The sequence below is a fragment of the Brachionichthys hirsutus genome, chromosome 4, assembly GCF_040956055.1.
Source record: "Brachionichthys hirsutus isolate HB-005 chromosome 4, CSIRO-AGI_Bhir_v1, whole genome shotgun sequence".
In the NCBI taxonomy this organism is placed as follows: domain Eukaryota; kingdom Metazoa; phylum Chordata; class Actinopteri; order Lophiiformes; family Brachionichthyidae; genus Brachionichthys; species Brachionichthys hirsutus.
In genome coordinates, this window is record NC_090900.1 from 13,246,546 (window position 1) to 13,267,768 (window position 21,223).

Below are 21,223 nucleotides of genomic sequence, written 5' to 3' on the forward strand. Positions count from 1 at the left end.
GCGCAGCGACTTGAAGCATTTTAATATACACTTTAAAAATATGTACAAAATACTATAAACGTCTTTGAAGTAACGTTTCCAAATTAATGCAATTTTGTTGATACAGAAAGGTAAGACGCAGTAAACACAAGTGATAAGTACTGGCATATACATTTAAACGTTCCACACATTCTCGTTTTAAAATGCAGAAGCTATATATTTATAGAGCAGCAGAAACGTCGAGCCGTGTTTTATAAAACTGTTCGCCTGTCAGAGAAGAGAAAAGTTCACAACCTTTTTTTGGACATCAACAATTCGCCTCGTCTGGGGCACACAAACACGAGGCCCCTTTCAACCTCAACAAAAAACCCCGGTAACCACGGTGACCAGATCAGGTTCACACAGCCCCCGTTCAACGCATATATTTCTGTACTAACCGGATCGGTGCTGCGTTTATTCAGAAACGATGGAACAAAAAGCGCTTACAGATGAACCAAAGTTAGCTTCAGACATATTTAAAGGTGGCGTCTGCTGCTAAGACTATCGGGCAGACGTATAGAAGCAAAAGGTTCGTCTCCAGGGTGACGAGGCGACCCGGCGCCGGGTCCCTCAGTGGCCCGGGATGCCGAACCACTGTTCCTGATCTGCCCATTGCACCGCTTCACTGTCGCTGCCCTCCAGATCGCCGTCCTCTCCGCTGCCCTCCATGTCGTCGCCGTCCAACTCCACCGTGGCGTCGGCGGGGCTCTCCTCCTTCTCCATCTTCTGCATGCCTTCTAAAGACTTCTGGTCATTGGGATCCAGGCTGAGGAGAAGGAAAACGCACAAAGTGACCATGAAGCTCAATCCGCTGGCTGACGTTGTGCGGTGGGCTCCCCACCTTAGCGCTATGCTGTACTGATCCATAGCTTCTTGGTAATCATTAACGGCCACGAGGAAGTCGCCGAGCATTCTGTGCAGAACACAATCGCTCTGATTGGCCAGGGCATTGCGCAGCAGAGCGATCCCTTCTTCGTATTTCTGCTCCCGGCCTTCAAAAGGAGACACTTTTCCATGAGTATGCATTCAGAAGTAAAAGTAAGTCGTCGTACGTACTCAGCAGCTCGGCCTTCTTGACCACAGCCTTGGTGTAGTCGGGTCTCTGGGCCAGCGCCTTGTCCAGCAGGGTTTTGGCCTTCTCCTGGGTCACAGGGTCTTCCAGGCACACTGTGGCTAGGATGGTCAGAGTCTGTGCATTGGCCCCCAGCGTCTTATAGATGTTGTTGGCCATTCCCATCGCCTCTCGGATCCCATTGGACGCCAGGTAACAGTCGATCAGACCTGTTAACGGGCCAGCAGGAGACGACTGGGAATACGCCGCGTCTTACGGACCAGATCGAGACCCCGAAAGGGGTTGAACTTACCCTCGTAGCAGTCGAGTCGACAGGGCGCCAGGCGCATGGCCTCTCTGAAATGAATGATGGCTTCTTGGACTCGGCCCATGTTCCTCAGTGCTGCCCCCTTCAGGAGAAGCGCCTGCACGCTGTTGCTGTTCAGCTGGATGGCCTTCGCTCCCAGGTAGAGCGCACGGGAATATCGTTTGCTGTAAAAGCTGTGACATCTGCGAAATTCCAACAGTTACGTGACTTTACGTGCAAAAAATCAGAAGATTAACCGACAACTCTTTTGACAACTGATTAAACATTTTCGCTCATTTCTGGTTCCAGCTCCTTAAATATAAGAATTTATTGCTTTTCTCTGTTTACTATGGAACACAAACAAGAGAAATATATTTGGGTTTCGGCATGCTGGTTAGACCTAAGGAGTAATTTGAGATCATTTTGGGTGATAGAGAATGTTTGATGACATTTATCAAAAATGCAAACATTAATAAATCAGATTAATGATTAATGAAAACAGTCATTGCTTGCTGCCATTAGCTCACCCAGAGATCACCCAGGGCTCCGCGTGCTGATCGGAGATATTAAATAATCGTCCTCCCAGGACTTCAACATCCTCCAAGTGTCCTTCCCGGGCCATCAGGTATCCATAAACATCCATTCCTATAAATGTAAACAGCAGAACTGTGATTTCACCTCAACAGCAAACACCCCAGGCCTAGCACCCTTTATGCCTAGCAAAGCTATTGCAGATACACACTGTCCATCGAGCCATGCTACGGCCCCTCTTCCCCCCCCCCGAGGCAAACCTTTGATGAGGTAAGGGTCCAGCATCTGGGCTTGTTCAAACTTAAGGATGGCATTTTTAGTGTCGCCTGCTCTGAAGTAAACATCTGCCAGGCTCACCAGGAGGTCCACGTTGTCCCGCAGCAGAGACTTCTTCTCCAGAGAGCTGAGAGAAAACGAGACAACGAGACGCATCAAGTAGGAAAGATCACCTGTAAAAAGGAGCCGTCGGGTTCAGCCGCCGCCGCCGCCGCCTCACCAGATAGTGTTGATGGCTCTTTGATTGTCGCCTGCGTGGATGAAGGCGTACGCTTTGACCCAGACAGAGAGCCAGTCCAGGTTGGGGATACTCTGGATCACGTCCATAGTGATGGACGCCACTTCGGCTCCTTTGACTGACAAAGACAGAAGACCTGGAAGACGAAAATCAATGTTTATTTCAAGAGCACGTTTCCCCAAACTGGTCTGGAGTGAGTGATTCGGTAACGCCAGCAGAACTCTTGTGAGTGCGTATGTGCGCGCACACAAGAACATGCGTCTCAGCAGGTCGGGGTGTTTGCAGGGTGAAGGCGTCCCTGTGGGGGGAGACGTACCGATGATTGCGTCCAGGGCAAGAGGACACTGTCGGAGGACCTCCTTGTAGCTCGTTACGGCGGAACGCTCCTGACCAGCCTTCCTGTACAGGTTAGCAAGCATCATGTTGATCTGAGGGGAGAACAACAAACAACAAACAAACATCAGGATACTCTGCAGATTCATCCGTAATGGACACATATGCGAGAAAAATAGAAGTATGAACTAGGAAAGCACTCAGAGAGCGCAGACCTCCGCCGAGCAGCTCATTCCCCTCGTAATGAGATTCACACCGTCCACATGGTGATCTGGATCATCACCAAAAGGTTATAAATGGTTCCTGGTGTCTTTATACACCAACCATGAAAAGTAAAAATGAATCGGAGTTGATATTTTTAACTGATTCTTGAATGCGTAAATTGAGTTTTCAATGTTAATTTTTTTTTTTTTTTTTCCTGAACTCATTCTGGATGCGATCCGGATGAAATTCGGTTGTGAGATAGAGACCCCCCCCCCCTCCACCCTACATGACTGTGTCAAATTCCATAAACATCAGTGTATAATCAACTAAAACCAATGTTGAAGCTCCATTAACTGAAATGTTAACAAAAGTTTCAAACTGATCCAGAATTCAGGATCTCTACCGGATCATCACCAATATTTAATCAACTGTTCCCGGTAAGAATCCCATGTGACGGGCCCTCTTAAAGTAAATCAGGTTTTGCAATACTATCAAGTATCTGAAATCAATCACTTATCTGACAAGCTGATATCCCAACGTGGGGATGAGGCATTTAGAGACGGCATACAGTGTTGATATTAAAATAATAATAATGTAATTTACTTTCAGTGCTGAATAGGTGCGACCAATCAGAATCAAGCATTCACCAATGTGTCAGAAAAGCATTTCAAGTGAGGACAACGTCTTATTAGAGTAACTCCGAGTTTAGCAAGTCCACCTTTGGCGTCCTCTGTCTGGATGGAATCCCATCGAGTACTGCAATGGCATCTTTATCCAGCTTCAAGATGGTATAGCATTCCGCTATCTTGTACTTCACCTCAATTTCTGACGGCAAACTCTGAAAGAAGAAACAAATAGAGAATCATTGCACAGTATCCTACAATGCTGTGGACTCTATGTGAAGAATGAGACGCATAAACAGCAACAGGAAATGAAGAGATTTGTCTTAAAGCTTCACGCAGTGACGCGTCCCTCCGTTGTACCTGCGTGTTGGACGCGGTTCCGCCTGTAGACGTACGAACTTTAGATGTTTTACTGAGCACCTTCTTCTGCTGTAAAGCCATACTGTATTTACAGGCAGCGTTCCGATACTCTTTATCGTGGAAGATGGAATCTGCGTGATAAACCAACAACTGGTACTTCTGGGCCGGAGAGAACAGCTCTCTTGAATCAACAGACATAATAATAAAGTATTTACAATGACAGCAGATGAAACAGACATATCTCTGCATAACACTTCCTTTTTAAAGGGGACATTTAAATGCACACAGACCCCCCCCCCCCCCCCACACCGATTAAAATGGAATGCATTAGAGAAAAACAGAAGAAATAAGTTCATAAACATTTACAGATAATCAAACAAATAAATGCTATTTCCGATCTAAATGCTATTTCCGAGTTCACAGCAGTCGAGACAGTATTTCTTGTAAAAGGCTAAGCTACACCGTGTTCTGCTATATTATAATAAAGTAATTATTGGGGTCAGTATTTAACGGAGGTTAATCACATGCTGTGAGACATCTTACTGCTACAATCATTACATTAATATCGCTACTCACCAGCTAGCATTGGGCTAGCATTGCTACTAGCTCAGATGCTAGCATACTGGCGCAGGGACTATACTTACGGATTGTTATTGCTCATCGTCAACAACAAACTGCTCAATATCCGGACATTGGAGTGCAGGCCAGCGGCGGCCATGTCCCGAACGTGATCTACTACATTCATGATCGATCAATTTAAGGGCTTTGTTAGGATTAAGGTATAAAGCTGACAGTTTAGCTTGTCAACAGCTAACGCTTGGCTAGCTAGCTGTTAGCGTATTAAATATGGCGCCGAACCCCTTCCTTCCGCAGTTTGCTGCCTTCAGGGACACCCGTACAACTCGGACAATGTTTAATTAACGAAATCTGTAATATTCAGATTTTATTTACTTTATTTTTATACAAAAGAAAAACAAACATTGGACCAAAAAAAAATCACTTTTAACAGAAAAGAGAAAAGTAAGACTTTAATGTATCTCCTGCTCCTTATGTGACTATGTGCAGCATAGTCGCGCATGCGCACATCTCAGAGCAGCAGCTGAACCTTGTGTCAAAACAGAGGGGAATCAGGCAGCGCAGACCTACGCTGATTTAATCTGCGCCGCTTGTTTTTTTAGAGAAGTAATTGTCGACACAAATAGTTTTTTCATTTAAGTCCACGTACCATGACCGAACAATCCACACTGCTTCTTCGAAAACAACTGGCAGGTAATGTTAAGACACATTTATCAGCAGATTTAGCGGCTACATAGGCTAGCTACTCAGCTAGCTACTCAGCTAGCTTCTTTCTTAGCAACCCAAAGCTGTGTTTACCACACAGGAGCGCACTCGGTAAGCTAGCCAAGCACCATAATGGGCTCCTTTGATTACTGCAGTTAGCGTGTGGCTAAGCTACTTTGGTCATCTTGGTTGAAAATAAAGATCCACGTATTAAATATGCGTGGCCTAACAACATTTATCGCCGCAGCGGCAGCCCCTCAGCGGGCTCGCAGGTTCGGCGTTAGTTAACGTTAGCTAACGGAACAAAGGAATAATCAATCCAGGGACTCGTCTGACGCTCCAGCTTCGCTAATGACGGCTTTATAATGGCTAATCCTTCGTGGCTGGCTGACGTGGATCTATACGAGTATCAACTTGACTCCAGTTATAATAAACGCAGCGCCTTGCTGTTTATGAAAACATCAAACGTTTCCGATGACTGCGATGCCTGGTTTAAAGCAGGCTGTCAGAGAGGATGCGCATCTGTTTACAGCCTCACTGATCATTCCATTTTGGATATTAAGCTGTTGTTTGTTCCGTGAATCTACGTGTTGTTGTTGTTGTTGTTGTTAGTGGCGGAGCCTATTTATTGACCTCGACACTGAAAAGTCTGCCCCGATTGAGAGTTTATTCTGCCGACCGACTGTAGATCAATTATTGGCTATAATTCAAAAGTACTATTTTGTGTAATGTCAGTTTTAATAAATTCAGTTCAACATTAATATGCTGCTGGCAGTCGTTACAGCAGATCCACTCAGCACGTCGCTATGAGTGCTGATCCGTGTGCATTCCGTTTACCACCGTGATGTTGGAAGGTCTAATATTAATAATAATAACGATAATGTCATTTATTTTATCCGGAGGATCAGTGGAGGAATCAGCCAGTCTAATCGCTGCGAGGTTCTGTCGCATGTCCTTTCAGATTAGGGGATTATTTCTGTATTTATTCTGATTGCTGTCGATCACTTGTCCTGTTTTGATGTTTTGATGTAACGGCTTTCCAATGCTGCTGATAACAGCAACCCCTGATCGGGGTTGCTGTTATCCTTTAGTATTCTAAAGGATAATGATACAGAATTGTATTTTCAACTGTTCTTAAATGTGGGAGACACGGTGTTTCTGTAACTTTACTAAATATACTCGTAGGCTGCCACTGAAAAGTTCAAATCTCCACTCACTAAAGTTCTATTAGAATAAGACGGCGAGGTTTGTTCTATCAAAACTAATGGCTGACAGGAAGGTTAGCGTGGTCCAATGCTTGTTCATTAGCTGCAGCTTGATACTTGTTTATTGCACAGAAGACAACGCATGAAAATTATACATGTTTGTGTAAAAAATACAAATCTATAAATGAAAATTACACACGTTTGTGTAAAAAATACAAATCTATAAATGAACATTATACACGTTTGTGTAAAAAATACAAATCTATAAATGAACATTATACACGTTTGTGTAAAAAATACAAATCTATAAATGAACATTATAAACGTTTGTGTAAAAAATACAAATCTATAAATCAAGAATCAAGAATCAAGAAATCTTTAATGTCATTCATACACTCTCATGCACGAACGAAAAACAGCACTCAGGTCCCAGCTCGAGGCACACAACACACATTCATTCAACTTAAAGTAAATATATACACAACATTAGAAAGTGACAAGTGGCAAAGTGACAGTGATTGCACAAAGTGACAGTGATTGCACGATCCCCGTTTGGGTCCAACACGGAAGCAGTGCAGAAAATTTGGCCTCCGAGTTATCCACTGTTCACAACCCTCACAGCATCAGGGAAGAAACTGTTTTTGAACCTGGTGGTTCTGGCCCTGATGCTGCGCAGCCTCCTCCCAGATGGGAGGGGGGAAAATAGTCCGTGTGCAGGGTGGGTGGGGTCCTTCATGATGCAGGTTGCCTTTTTCCTGCACCTCCTGCTGTAAATGTCACTCACGGTGGGTAGGCTGCTCTCCGAAGTCCTTTGGGCCGATTTAACCACCCGCTGCAGGGCCTTCCTGTCTGCAGCAGAGCAGCTGCCGTACCACACCGTGATGCAGGATGAGAGGACACTCTCCACCGCACACCTGTAGAAGGAAGCCAGGACAGGGGAGCCCATACCTGCTCGCCTCAGCCTCCTCAGAAAGTAGAGGCGCTGGTGGGCCTTCTTCACTAAGGCGGCTGAGTTAGTCCTCCATGTCACGTTTGTGTAAAAAATACAAATCTATCATCTATTCTGAATGACTCATTCATATATCCGTGTCATGTGGGCTCACTGTCGGCAGCCGTTGGGTCATGTGTGATTTGTTTTCTGTCTCGCTCCTTAGACTAAGACGCACACTACTTAATTTAAAGTTAACCCATTGTTGTGTGGCTGTTGGCTCGGGGTCGATGGAGGCGGGGGCTGAGGCAGGTGAGGGAGGCGGGTGCAACACATCAAACAGGATATACTCGCTGTAGACGAAGGTGCTTAATCATGTTAGCGGCCTTCCTTGCATGGAATGAGTTCGCTGCAGGGATTGTATCGAGCTAATCCAGCATTTTCAGGTTAAAATATAGCTACACTCTCACTGTTGTCCGTGACGACAAGGACCGGGCTCGAAGCTGTGAGGCGGAAACGATCAAAGCTACATTTTAGCGACTTTGAAACTGAGCAGGATCAGAATGACATTTTCATAATGATTTGAATGGAATCAGCGTTTTGAACCAGTTCTCGATGATAATAAAATAAAATAAAAGGCTGATGAAATTATATCATCACTATTCATGCCTTTATTTTTGTAAAGGTGATAGTTTGAGAATGCAAATCCATACAGTGACGTCACAGTAGATTTGTTTGAGATTTACCCACAAATACGTTCAAATGCATCGTTCAAGTGAGAGAGTAACAATCAGCACCTCCACCTGAGGTGAACTTTTCATTTGTGCTGGTTGGTTTAACGGGATTACGCAAAAGCTACAGGTCGGGTGTGTTTTGTTTTCCATTGTTTTAAAATCCACCGTGTGCCTCTGTGCAGAGCTCAACAAGAACCCGGTGGAGGGCTTTTCAGCGGGCCTCATAGACGATGACGACATATATAAATGGGAAGTCGTGATCATCGGCCCACAAGACACTCTGTTGTAAGTGATCCGGTTTGGACTCGAGTGCGTTGGGCTGAGAACGCTGGCCTCACCGTTTCCATTGATCGCTTCTAACTTCCTTTCACTCTGCTCTTTGTGTTTCAGCGAGGGGGGGTTTTTCAAAGCGTACCTAACCTTTCCTTATGATTATCCACTACGACCTCCGAAGATGAAGTTCATCACTGAAATCTGGCACCCAAACGGTAAGCAAATGTTGACGCGCTTCAAAAGCTCAAGTGTTGATGCGTCAACGCATGGGAAAAAAAAAAATCTGTGGTCAGTTTTTGTGTTACAAATGTGTTAGTCTGTTGTGTGTTACGTTTTCTGTGCTGTAAAATAATTATTTATGTGTTTTATACTAGCATTGCATTAGGTTTTGTTTTACTTCAAATCTTTACTGCCATCTCTGATCTGAAAATATTTGTTCATGTTTTCCTGAAGATGTTTGTAATTAAGTCGTAAATATGCTTCATTTAATTGTAAAATTGTCGCATCGTGTCGGCTGTCGTCGAATTCACGCACCCTTTCTTCACAGTTGCAAAGAACGGGGATGTATGCATCTCGATTCTTCATGAGCCGGGGGAGGATAAGTTTGGCTACGAGAAGCCCGAGGAGCGCTGGCTTCCCATCCACACGGTAGAGACGATCATGATTAGCGTTATCTCCATGTTGGCGGATCCCAACAGCGACTCGCCGGCTAACGTGGACGCCGCGGTGAGTTTACGCCGCTCAGAATCCCATTTCGTCCTTTAAAACGGTGCCATGAAGAGATTGTGATGTGGCTCCTGCAGAAAGAATGGAGGGAGGACCCAAATGGTGAATTCAAGAGGAAGGTGGCTCGCTGTGTAAGAAAAAGTCAAGAGATGGCATTTGATTAGGAGTTGACTGTAAGTCCTCGGGCGGGGAAATAGAATGTTTCCTTTGAAGCCGTCTCGGGTCATTTCATTTCTCCTTTTCCTTTTTCTCCCCAGCTAGAGGAAATGCCTTCGGAGGGAACGTTTCAGCGAAAGGCGTTCGCAAACCCTTGTTTTGCCAGTCAAAGGAATTGGTTGGTTTTCGTTTTTCACAAGATGAGCCAATTTGAGAACCCTACCAGCGAAATTAACCTGTTTCCTACCTGGAATTGTATATTTAATGTTATTTATTTTGAAGGATTAATGATGTAAGATATGTCACTACTGTAAATTAACTTGCTTTTTTTATCTGCTGCTGAACAGTTTGTACTTTATACCAGGTTTCTTATGCAATTAAGTGGTCAAGATTGTGAAACACAAACCATCACTTGTCCTCCCTAATGTCTATTTAACCACCAAATTAATGTCGGCCCTGCTAACATCTGTGGATTGATGTCTTTATTTTCATCACTGTCGCCTTTCGTTGGCATCGCCGCCCCGCAGCGTGCTCGTTGCTTTGAGGGTCACAATTTAAAGAAGGGAGCTTTTCAGACAGGTTTTTCGGAGATGCTGTCCTCCTGTTAGCATCGTGCTAGTCCGTGTCTCTGAGATAAAAGACCTGATGGTGGCGCTGTCACTGGCTGGAGATGCGAATGGAACGGCCGACTCTGCGAGACGAGTTGTTGTTTTCCAAGATCAAACTTTGTTGCAGTCTTGCAAAATGGTAAAATGATCATTGACCTTTGCCCCTCCTGGTCCGAACCATTATCTCCTCGTTTTCTCACCCTCCCCAGGAACCAGGGATGACCCAAAAACAGTCTGTGAATATAGTGTAAACTGTGATTATCCCACGTGTGCTGGCCGTCCGGTATCCGAGTTTACCTCAACGTGTTGCAGAGGATTATGGCTGCTTGGGTTTCTGGAATGGTCCAGCGTGGGTTGGGGCTCCGCGGTAGATTCGGGTCGGCTTGTGGGTTTGTACTCTGACAGCCGCCCAACGCTGCTCAAGTCTACCGGACTGCTGAGCCGCGACATGTCGGAGCAAACGTGGATAAATAAGGTTTATTCCTCAACAATGTTTGGGGGGGGGGGTCTGGAGCCCATTGGCTTTCGCTCTCTCGTTCATCGACGACGTCTATCTGCATTACGTTATACATTATTGATCTGTGACTGATATTGAATCGTAGCTGACCGTCTTCAGGCGCGTGCAATCAGGTTTGGCGTGTTGAGCTCTGAGGCATTGTTCCTTGGATTGTGAATGGACGTGGCGTGTACAGTCAGGAGACTCCCGTCGTTACCTTTTAATTCAAACATGACCTCTGACCGGTGTTCACTGTATTTGCACAGATTCAGTGCATTTGAAATGTCACTGAGCAATATGCCCTGAAAATGGTGACTGTCGTAATCCACCCTAACGCCATCTTTCGTTTGAGGTTTTTCTGTTTTCATTTTGTGTCAATGCAACGTATATCGGACGTGATGCTCAATAAAGTGTGTAAATAAGAGTGGCTTTTGTGTGGCTTCATTTCATTTCACACCAACACTGCAGGGAGAAGAGGACACGGTGACGTCACGCAGCTCGTGACGCACATTGTTTGCGGAAGTACATATGGCTGTAACGGTGGAGCGTATGTAACGATCTTAAAACTATTGTCCAGCCAGAGCCAGAATATTTACTATTTAATATTTTTAAGAAGATAATTAAAAAGGCAGAAAGCAGGTTTTTAGACATGGCGTTGCGTTTTGTGGGGCAGTAACGTCGCTACAAAGACGCGTGGCTGCGGGGTCGCACAATGGTGACGTCGGTCGGGTAAATGCGACCTGGCCGTGTCGCATTGCAAGAGATCCGATGCGTATCTGATTTAGGAACACATATCGAAGTGGCCTGGGTCGGATCTGTGTCATTACTGGCATGAAAAGGTCGGATACGGGTCGCATAGGGGGAAACAACTATGTTAGTGTTACATCTTTAATATAGATACATTTATATGACTGGTTTATTTAATTAAAAAGGGATATTCTTATATTTATTTTAGCTCCACAGATTCTAACAGAAGACGCCCGCTTCGTGGGTCAAGTCTTTAAACGATTCAGCCTTTGTTTGTGACTCACTCAGAGACTCGCGTCTGTGTGACGTGGCAAACAGAGATCTGCATATTCTCCCAGAATGCATCTGGTGAAAGAATAAATGTGACTTTAGCTCAGATTTACGCGAGCTTTGCCACGCAGCGACATTGTGATTCATTATACACTTACGGAACACTCCAGAGGTCATGTTTACAGTGTTCTGTTCTCCTTGGGTGACCTTTAAACCTTCTCCTGGCTCTTGAATGGTCCAACCATGACCGAGGAGTCCAGTCAGGAGAGAGCCTTTAAATACCGGACATCGATATTCTGTCTTCTGTATTACTTCGGTAATACATATACTAAAATTGGAACGATACAGAGAAGATTAGCATGGCCCCTGCGCAAGGATGACACGCAAATTCGTGAAGCGTTCCACATTTTGGGTTTAATTAATGTACAATATTTAAGATATTTTCTTTCATTGTGTGCCAAGCAGTGCCATCTAGTGGCTACTTAGCCGCACTGCAGCTTGACGTATGGTTATAAGGTATTACCTTAAGATCAAATCTCAACAACCCTCCCCACTCCCAGCACACACCAAAGGCCCCGCACTTACATTATATTTCATGGGGATTGAAATTAAGTATTTATCAACTACTAGAGACCGAAATCTGGTGTAAAAAACAACAAAACAAATCCAAAACAGTCGGACGTGGACATGAGAGCAGAAAGCGAAACAGGATCAAAACATTATTGTAGTTTCACCAACCCGCCGCTGGGTGTCGCTGTCTGACCGCTGAACAGGGGGCGTCAGAAAAACACCTGAATAAGAGTGATAGGCTAAAACTGTTTCTGAATCATTCTCCTGCTAATATGAACTGTCAGCTGGAAGGAAATCGTGTCAAAGGTAATATATAACGAGACTAGCGATATAATGACACGATAAACAACACAAAAAGAAAAAAGAAACACGAGTTTATGTTAAGACAGCTCGCATTAACGTTTCTTTTTGATAAAAGTCGAGTTCAGCTTAATTTAGCTTTCAAGTTCCTAGCTAAATAACCACGTTTGTTCTGCATGAGTTATCAGCTGACTAGCATCATTATTATTATTTATTATTATTATTATCATTGAACATAATCCATATGATATGTTTTAATGTTAATATTGAATTGATTAAATGCTTAGAGTATGTAAAGGACATAATACTACTACATATATCACATACTGTGTGTATGTACTGTATATTTGAAAAGGAGTGAGATGAAATGCAGACTGGTATCCAATCACCAGTTGTTTTTTTGTATATGATGACTGTTACTGTACTTTACCTTTTTATACGTTTCATTTTTGCCTGAGAAAGCAGAAGACCCTTAAACTCTGGCTATGCCGTTTTGTGTCGTAGCCTTTGGGAAGGCCGTTCATGCCTTGGCCCGGATTGGAGATGCTCTGTGGTTGGATCCCATGGACAAAGGGGTGAGTCGCTGGAAGGAAGCTAATCAAGTAGCAGCTGTTAGCAGTAACCAAATAAAACATAAACAGTTCACATTTCTCCATTGCTGTATAGATAATATATATAATAGAGGCGTATATCTATCTCTCCTCAATTGGTAGGTCAAGTGTCTTTCTTTGTAAAATAAAACTAAACATATTTGCTAATAATTTCTCTTCTGGCAGTCTCCTGTGATTTAACATTATTGACATTAAGCTGAAGGAATTCTGACTTGTACATTGATGGTACAACTCCTGCTAAATATTATGGAATCAGCAGTCTTGGTGTTCATTCAGTTGTTTAATTTTGTAGAAAAAGGCAGATCAAAGACATGCCACAAAACAGAAGTCATTTAAAATGGCAACTTCATGGCTCCAAGAAACACTAAAAGAAATCCAGAAAATGTTTCGCTTTTTTAGATCAAGCAGAGGGAACATTTTGAGGAATCACTCTGAGGAATATGTATTCAACTCACGCACCAAAAATCATCACAGTCATAAAGGGATCGTGTAAAATGTCTTCTGGATCTGATCCAGGATGAGGTCAGGAAGAAATATCACATTTTAACATTGAAAAATTCATTTATGGATTCAAAAATCAGTTTTAAACACACATCAACTCCGATTCACTTTGACTTTTCATGGTTGGTGTGTAAAGATACCAAGAACAATCTAGATCAGGCATGGGCAAACCCAGGCCCGGGGGCCATATGCCCCCGGGCCTGGCTCTTTTTAATCCGGCCCGCCAAACTTGTCCAAATTATATCATTAAATAAAATTGTATTATAATTAAACCTCATTCATTTGACCTTTTCCCTGTAATGCTGCCTGTAAAAGGACAAAACCTTTAATGCATTAGCTTAATGTGTCATTTATATTAGCTCACAGAAATACTCCATCCATCTGTGCTTGGTCCGGCCCCCCTGTCAAATTTTAGAACCTATTGTGGCCCGCGAGTCAAAAGGTTTGCCCACCCCTGATCTAGATGATGATCCAGATCACCGTGTGGACGGTGTGAATCCGATTAGGAGGGGAACGAGCTGCTTGGAGGAGGTCTGAGCTCTGAGTGCTTTCCTAGTTATACAGTGACAGCCACGAGGAGCAATCTGATTGTCCCTGTCCCTGTCCCTGCCCCCGTCCCCGTCCCCGTCCCCGTCCCTGTCCCTGTCCCCGTCCCCGTCCCTGTCTTTAAGCTGGCTCTACGAGCAGTGAATTCCGCTCATTCTGGATACGCCTGCTTCCTCTTCTCCCCGATGTTCTTCCAGCACTACAGTCTGGAATCAGCCTCTGAGCAGGGCGCTGGAACGATCAAATGCAAGCTTGTGATGAAGGTATTCCATCACGCTGCTGTGTGTGTTGGTTATTAGGTATACATGTTGCTATTCCGTATTTACGTGGTTGAAGCAGGGGAATCTAAAACAGGCCTCTTTGTTCCAGTCTGTTCTTCCTCTTTTTCGGTGTCTGGCTTCCATCGAGCGTAACGTGGAAAGGTGTCAGATATCGATCAGCACACCTGATGACCGAGTGAAGATCCAGTTCTTCTGCAGACATGGTAGGAATGACCGTTCTTCGTCTTATAAGGGAGCTGCAGGCAAAGACGTGATTAAGTATTCATTGTATCGGCTCCTAGCTTTCTTTAGAGTTATTCAAAATGACCTCGGCATGCTGTGGATGTTTGCAGTGCATATTATCAACACTAGGTGGCAGTGTGCTCTATCTAAATATATGTGCATGTTTTTTTAGGCATTACAAAAACCCACAACCTGCATTTCCAGGAGAGTGAGGCTCTGCAGGCGGTGTTCTCCTCACACCTCTGTCCGAACGTCATGAGGGCTCCGGCCAGGTTAGCGGAGAAATGTTCTCTCATTACAAACTACTTCCTGTTGCACGGCGAGCTACTTCCTGTTGCATGGCGAGCCTGAGGAGCATTCAGGAGAAGAACAGTGTTCTCCTCACACCTCTGTCCTAAAGTAATGAGGGGGAACCGGGGTGGGTCGTCCTCCGGGGTGGGTTCCGCGGTGGGTTCCGCGGTGGGTTGGCGTTCATCCCGCTGATCTGATCTCTGCAGGCTGCTCGGTGATCTGGTGATGCACTTCCCAGTGTCCCAGGAGGAAATCACCCTGTCCACAAGTCCTCTTAAAGTCAGCCTGAGGAACTACTGTGAAGAGGGAAGAGGTGAGCCTTTTAATGATCAAAGGCTAAGCGAAGTTACAAAATGTCTGCGTCTGTCTTGATCAGCGCTGAAATGGAATGTCCTTACTTGATGTAAATGTTGAGCTGTTTGCGTTGGACGCGTTTCTCACAGATCACACGAGGGTGACGAACACCGAGACGTCGTCTCACCCGGACGAGTTCGACCGCTTTCAGATTGGAGTGAACTCAGACATAACCTTCTGCCTCAAGGAGTTGAGGGTAACAGTTGTAATACTATCATGTATATAATATTAGGTGTGTGTATGTGTGTATGCAGATGATGTGCAGACATATTGCTGCTCCTGTAATACTCTAGTGCAGCGGCCGGCAACCTTTTTCATTTACAATGTACTCAAGCCCAAAGTGCCCGTGAGGTTCCACTCTGGAACAAAAAACAAAAAACAAAATGCAAGAGAATCAGTCTGCAGCTCATTTAATAAGGAAACAACAAGAAACACTGAAGAAGAAAACATAAAACAAACATTCACAGAAGAAACCACAACGAGAAAACACAGAGATAACCTGAAACTGAATCCGACCTGCACGCCTCCGAGTCCTGGAGAGACGGCAGCTTAAAACCGATCACGTACAATGCGCTGCAGTCCGTGTCTGTCCCTGGTGGGGGCGCCAGCGTACCACAAAGACGTGCACAAGTCTCAAAATCCAAGTCCAAGTCTCTGACCTGCAAGTCAAAGTAACGTCCCAATTCTTATGGTTTGTTTTTTTTATACAAATAAAATGTATATAATTAGAGTGATTAAAAAGACCATTTGAAAACAACTATCGGACAAATAAAAGTGTCAGACAGTGTCCAATACAAACAATAAGCAATGAACAAAACAATGTTCATGCGATGGATGATCTGCTGCTTCCATTTCCTCCTGAGACCCAGCCCCCGAAGAATTATCTGAACCTGTAGATAGAAGAAGAAAAAGTGATTTAACGAGACTTGATCTGCATTAATGCCCCAAATAGCTCGTCCCTCTCACACCAACTCCGGTCCCTAAAGTCCTGGAGCGCGTCCGGAGCCCTGCTGTGCAGTTCCTCATTAGTCAGCCGGGTCCTCTTGTGCCTGTCGGTTTTGGAAACCCCGGTTTGGATGGATTAGGACGCAGACTATTCCTTTTGGTTAGGCCTGTTTTCTTTAGCCTGCACGGCGCCGTGACAGCCAAATAACAGCTATTACAATGTCGTAACATGGCTGTTACACAGACAGGATAACCTGCTGCTTCTCTGTTGTTCCAGGGTTTACTGTCGTTTGCAGAGTCGCTCTGCCTTCCGGTGTCGGTCCACTTCGCTGCTGCAGGAAAGTACGTTTGGTTGAGTAGCGTCCTACTGTATCTGGTTGCCGGGGCCAACGCCGGTCTGTGTGGCGCAGGGCCACGGCAGCATAACTAGTGTCTGCCCAGTAGAGCCTGATAACATTTAGTAGACCAACCGGTTTTCTGTTTCTATTCTAGAGCGGTGAAAGACGCTGCTAAATGTGGAAAGACAAGATGGTGTAATCGTGCTCTCACAGGAAGGCGCTCATCTTTGTCTCGTTGTTTGCAGGCCCGTGTGCTTCTCTGTGGAGGACATGGCCCTGGAGGCCACTGTGGTGCTGGCTACTCTGATGGACCCTGAGAGCGGGGGCGCCTCTCAGGCTGCAGAGATACCCAGGTAGCAAGCCGCTCTACCCTGAACACAAGGGTAGGACGTGTGCCGTGTTGCCCTTCATCACTGATGAATGTTCGGTTACACTTCATCAGGTGTTGCTGTTAAAGTTCCAGTCCCGTTAGATTCGCGTGTGTAGATTGCGTCGGTGCTGATCCCACGTAAACAGAGCGGGGCAGAATCAATAAGAGTTCTGATCGCCCCGCTGCTGGACGCAGGAGCAACACAAGCCGGTACTTTGGACCTGGTTCTACCTCCATCTCCTCTTCCTCCAGCAGACTCGGGACCGATTATACCCGCACGTCAGCCGGTCCTCACCACCAGCGCTGGGGTGTGTTATGTGTTTCCAGGCGTGCGGACGCTGCGGCTCCTCCCGCGGGCTCACGCGAGGCCCGCGGCGGCGTTCCTCAGGGCGCTCCCGCTGCGATGGAGCTGATTCCCTCCAGCCAGGGAAGCCCCGGAGTCGCCCCCCCTGCTCCGATGCACGAAGCTGACGCCCCAGTCCCGCCGCCACTGTGGTGAGAAGAAGTTTCCTTCACAGCAGTCAGTCGGCCACGACGCGTCACGAGTCCCGCTCGCGGTCCGGCTGCGAAGGCGACTCGTTTCTGAAACTCGTGCTCCTTCCTGTAGATCTGCTCCCTCCTGTTCAGGGCTCTGTCCTCAGAGCAGGATGAAGGCTGCAACACCGCGCCGCCCGTGCTGGCGTGCAACAGTGAGGAAGAGGACGATGAGACAGGAAGTCCCTCTCACTGAGAACAGATGTGTCGAACACGGTGAGATCAAAGACGTTCGTTCTTTACTGAGGGAGCTTGGAGCGTTGCTTTGCTTCATTTTAGTTTCCCCCTCAATGTTTTGTTCCGAGTGCGAGTATTTATAATACTTATCAGGATATACCAATAACCGCTTCTGGTGATGTCAGAACATCTCATCTGTATAAAACGCAGCTTCTGCAACCGCGTGTCGAATTCATTCGACGGTGGATCCTGAATGTGGGAATGCGTTGACGGGAGAATGCATCGGATCTACACGCAGCTGCAGCTTTAAACACACCAGTCAGGACAGGAAACTGAGGTCTACAAGACAGTGGTGAGGACGGCCATGATGGACGGCCATGATGGACGGCTTAGAGACAGTGTCTCTGAGGGAAAGACAGGAGGCAGAGCTCGAAATGGAGGAGATGAAGATACTGAGGTTCTCATTTGGTTGGATAGGATTAGAAATGAGACAATAAGAGGGACAGTGAAGGTTGGACGTTTTGGAGACAAGGTCAGAGAGACCAGACTTTGATGGTTTGGACATGTCCAGAGGAGAGACGGGGACTATATCGGTAGAAGGATGCTGAGGATGGACCTGCCAGGAAACAGGACTAGAGGACGACCCAGGAGAAGATACATGGACGTAGTGAGGGAGGACGATGCAAAGGACGGGGTGAAGTGGCGACCCCTCACGGGACAATAGTAGCAGTAGTAGAAGTACTACTAGTAGTCATGACATACAACTGAATAATAAATACTAAAGTCTTTATTTAAATATATACAGATCTGAACATGTTTTACAGAGCTGACTTCTGCATTGAAGTACACACACACGCACACGCGCGCACACACGCGCACACACACACACACACACACACACACACACAGTACATCGACACATGAAGTGGTTATAATGCTTGGATGAGGAGGAGAAGATGAAGAGTGTCAGAGAGCGGGGGCCACAAGAGAACCGCGGCTTCCCCATCTGACTGGGAACGTTGAGGCTGCTTAGATTGTGGGGGGGGGGGGGGTCCCAGCGTGTCATGGCTTTGTTGCTCTTCCCATGTGTGATTTCAGGGGTCTAAACAGACTGGTGGGGGGGGGGGGGGGGGCTCGTGCAGGGCATGATGGGACTGCCGTTTTGACTCATGGCTACTAAGCGGTTCAGGCTTCGTCTGGATATTTACCAGCATCAGCGACTCCTGACACGAAGAACGTCGTCGGAACGTCGTCGGAACGTCGTCGGAACGAGTACAACTTACTAACGGTAGAATAATGCAGAATGTAAGTAATGAAACAGAGCGAGGTCGGCGTGGACCCGCAGGGACCCGACGCCTAGCGGGGTCGGCGTGGACCCGCAGCGACCCGACGCAGAGCGGGGTCGGCGTGGACCCGCAGTGACCCGACGCAGAGCGGGGTCGGCGTGGACCCGCAGTGACCCGACGCAGAGCGGGGTCGGCGTGGACCCGCAGTGACCCGACGCAGAGCGGGGTCGGCGTGGACCCGCAGTGACCCGACGCAGAGCGGGGTCGGCGTGGACCCGCAGTGACCCGACGCCTAGCGGGGTCGGTGTGGACCCGCAGTGACCCGACGCCTAGCGAGGTCGGCGTGGACCCGCAGTGACCCGACGCCTAGCGGTGCTGCTGGGACTGGAGCACGAAGGAAACGCTGATTGAGGCACCGCCTTACAAAACTATTAGAAAAATACATTTGGTCACCTGATCAAACGTCCACCGTTGGGCTCTCAGAAATGCTTCTTTAGCTTTGTGCGTTTAAAGGGACGGCGTCGGCGCCGGCCGGACGCACGGACCCCATCCTGACCCCTTACGGACATGAACGTGTAAGACCGGGCTGCAGTGGCGAGGAAAAGAGACCGCCCAGCCAGGAACGTCCTGAAACATCCTGACCGACACGGGACGTCCCTCTAACCACGGCTGGGTCACCAGGAGCGTCCGGCTAACGGCAGCCCAGTTCTTGAGCCCCGACGCCGCCGTTTCCTGCACAGACAGACGTCTTCCAGCAGGAGGCTAACTGCCCCGCCTTCTCCTTGACGGACAGGATCCTCATCCCCAACGTGCACGACTGCTTCTCCCTGCCGATGAGATGATGCAGTGAGGGGGGGGGGGGTCAGCGTCCGGCATCGGGCCTTCTTCCTGACCCCGGTCCCCCCCCCCCCCCAGACTAGTCGGTGTCTTCTGCCACGACGGACAGCAGCACGGTGATGTCGTCTGGCTTTCCTCCTGGACAGACGGGAGCGGCGCCGTCAGACACACGGCGACTTCAAAGCTCCGTTTGAAGTCTCAGCCTCACTCACCTCTTACACTCAGGCCGTTGTCGCAGGCGAACTGGGCGAACGGCGACATGTAGTCGGGGTCGTACGCGAGGTCGTGCGCCTGCTCGGCGATGCTGCGAGCCGTCCGCTGGATGCTCTCGTAGTTCGAGTTCTGGAGACCGAAAACAATCGGATCACACAAACGGTCCCGATTCCACCCCCCCCCCCCCCCCCGTTACGCACCTGCAGCTTCTGGAGCTCCTGCAGGATCATGGAGTCGGGCATGTTGTCGAACAGCCCGTCGGTGGCGGTGAGGATGATGTCACCCAGCTGGACGTCGAACGACGAGCTGTCTGCTGCGTCGGGGCTGCAGAGACAAGATGGCGTCAGGAAGAGGACGGACGTTTAGTCTCACGCCAACACGAGCATCGGTGGAGCCTGCTTAAGCTTTAAGCCCCGCCCCCCCCGCAGAGGAAGTCTGCCCCGTGTGAGCCGACGGGTTCATCTAAACGGCTCAGACCACGCGATCCAGAAAGCTAGACAAGCATCAAGCAGGGGGGGGGGGGGGGGGGGGGTGGCCTTACGACCTTACGACCCCCCCCCGTGCTGAGAGCCACGGCTTCCAGGAACATTCTGTCCTGAGCTGAGACGTTGCCGTTGGCGACAGCAGAACGCTGTTCCTCATTACGCCAACCCCCCCCCCCCCCCCCAGTTAGATGTGAGGAACACGAGGAACGTCTCCAGCGCGTTCCCATGGCGATGTCACCGAAGACAGTGGGAGAACCTTAAACGCAGTGACGGGCTCGGAAACGTTCCGTCTTCCGTCCTAAGGAGGAACTTCATCACCGAGTCGCCCCGTCCTGCGGGGGGGCCGAGGACGCCACGCTTGGCCCCGGGTTAGACGGGACGCTGCCCCGTCAGGCTGCTCACCTGTCACTAAGCACCGCCCCCTCCGCCCCCGGGGGGGCGATGGTGAGCTGGAAGGGCGTGTTGAAGTAGTGCTGCTGCTCGTCCGAGCGGTGGACGACCTCCCCCCCGCGCACCAGCAGGAAGCCGGAGTCTCCCAGGTTGGCCGCGTGCAGCCGGTGACCCCGCCGGTCCAGAACCACGATGCAGGCGGTGCTGCTCCCTGCAGGCAATTATCGATACACGTTACCGTGGAAACCTGATCCAGTTGCTCCAAACATCAGTGACCCAGTGAGCCCGGAGCTGAACCAACCGGCCGGCCACGCCCGTTATTTCTGTTTGTTTACACATAAACCTGAAACTCATGTTCAGATCAGAATACTGGAACCCTTAAAAGCAGCTCCACTTTAAAGAGCAACTAATCAATACGAAACTACAAATCAGCAGCTCTGCGTGTGTGTGTGTGTGTGTGTGTGTGTGGGGGGGGGGGGGGGGGGGGGGGGGCTGGTTAGAGCCGGCGGAGCAGCAGCCACACCCTGCTGATGAGTCATCCAGCCCGCCAAAATATGCTCCCTGGGACTCGACCTTAAAAACCCCTCACGCACTGTGACTCACTGAC

General features: G+C 47.8%; 4 protein-coding genes and 1 non-coding gene across 5 annotated transcripts in view; 3 read left to right on the plus strand and 2 right to left on the minus strand.

Moving 5' to 3' along the window:
* Positions 1-39: 39 nt before the first annotated feature.
* anapc7 (anaphase promoting complex subunit 7) lies at positions 40-4,708 on the minus strand. The gene is made up of 11 exons (XM_068738524.1): positions 4,586-4,708; positions 3,942-4,122; positions 3,677-3,796; positions 2,738-2,849; positions 2,404-2,557; positions 2,168-2,310; positions 1,904-2,021; positions 1,383-1,579; positions 1,075-1,299; positions 860-1,010; positions 40-784 (listed from the first exon to the last, which is right to left on the minus strand). The coding sequence occupies exons 1-11, from the start codon at positions 4,684-4,686 to the stop codon at positions 589-591; spliced, it is 1,698 nt and encodes a 565-aa protein (XP_068594625.1). The 5' UTR covers positions 4,687-4,708; the 3' UTR covers positions 40-588.
* A 360-nt stretch (positions 4,709-5,068) lies between these two features.
* On the plus strand, positions 5,069-10,772 carry LOC137917935 (ubiquitin-conjugating enzyme E2 G1-like). Its single transcript, XM_068760670.1, has 6 exons — positions 5,069-5,210; positions 8,272-8,374; positions 8,480-8,577; positions 8,910-9,088; positions 9,166-9,261; positions 9,346-10,772. Exons 1-5 carry the CDS (start codon positions 5,168-5,170, stop codon positions 9,250-9,252), a joined length of 510 nt encoding a protein of 169 aa, XP_068616771.1. The 5' UTR covers positions 5,069-5,167; the 3' UTR covers positions 9,253-9,261; positions 9,346-10,772.
* An 898-nt stretch (positions 10,773-11,670) lies between these two features.
* LOC137893411 (U6 spliceosomal RNA) lies at positions 11,671-11,776 on the plus strand. Its single transcript, XR_011105451.1, has one exon. It is a non-coding gene; the product is annotated as a U6 spliceosomal RNA (small nuclear RNA).
* A 431-nt stretch (positions 11,777-12,207) lies between these two features.
* On the plus strand, positions 12,208-17,424 carry rad9b (RAD9 checkpoint clamp component B). Its single transcript, XM_068760910.1, has 11 exons — positions 12,208-12,241; positions 12,740-12,810; positions 14,019-14,156; positions 14,263-14,377; positions 14,569-14,668; positions 14,894-15,000; positions 15,131-15,237; positions 16,264-16,328; positions 16,570-16,677; positions 17,022-17,172; positions 17,302-17,424. The coding sequence occupies exons 1-11, from the start codon at positions 12,208-12,210 to the stop codon at positions 17,422-17,424; spliced, it is 1,119 nt and encodes a 372-aa protein (XP_068617011.1).
* A 767-nt stretch (positions 17,425-18,191) lies between these two features.
* The window catches only part of pptc7a (protein phosphatase targeting COQ7 a), a 6,439-nt gene continuing 3,407 nt past the window's right edge, over positions 18,192-21,223 (minus strand). Inside the window, exons 3-6 of the mRNA XM_068760668.1 lie at positions 20,629-20,827; positions 19,942-20,065; positions 19,741-19,870; positions 18,192-19,666 (exon numbers count right to left, since the gene is read on the minus strand). Of these exons, the coding sequence (XP_068616769.1) occupies positions 19,608-19,666; positions 19,741-19,870; positions 19,942-20,065; positions 20,629-20,827 (512 nt within the window). The 3' untranslated portion in view covers positions 18,192-19,607. The remainder of the gene's footprint in view (positions 19,667-19,740; positions 19,871-19,941; positions 20,066-20,628; positions 20,828-21,223) is intronic.

Bases quoted from the DNA above. Each gene is read 5' to 3' on its own strand.
- anapc7 (XM_068738524.1), bottom strand. From the start codon at position 4,686: ATGAATGTAGTAGATCACGTTCGGGACATGGCCGCCGCTGGCCTGCAC. The intron at 2,311-2,403 runs GTGAGGCGGCGG...GTTTTCTCTCAG, and splicing joins AGAGCCATCAACACTATCTG to CTCTCTGGAGAAGAAGTCTC. The intron at 785-859 runs GTGGGGAGCCCA...CCTTCTCCTCAG, and splicing joins CAGTACAGCATAGCGCTAAG to CCTGGATCCCAATGACCAGA.
- LOC137917935 (XM_068760670.1), top strand. From the start codon at position 5,168: ATGACCGAACAATCCACACTGCTTCTTCGAAAACAACTGGCAG. The intron at 5,211-8,271 runs GTAATGTTAAGA...GCCTCTGTGCAG, and splicing joins TCTTCGAAAACAACTGGCAG to AGCTCAACAAGAACCCGGTG. The intron at 8,375-8,479 runs GTAAGTGATCCG...TTTGTGTTTCAG, and splicing joins GGCCCACAAGACACTCTGTT to CGAGGGGGGGTTTTTCAAAG.
- rad9b (XM_068760910.1), top strand. From the start codon at position 12,208: ATGAACTGTCAGCTGGAAGGAAATCGTGTCAAAG. The intron at 12,811-14,018 runs GTGAGTCGCTGG...CCTGTCTTTAAG, and splicing joins TGGATCCCATGGACAAAGGG to CTGGCTCTACGAGCAGTGAA. The intron at 14,669-14,893 runs GTTAGCGGAGAA...TGATCTCTGCAG, and splicing joins GTCATGAGGGCTCCGGCCAG to GCTGCTCGGTGATCTGGTGA.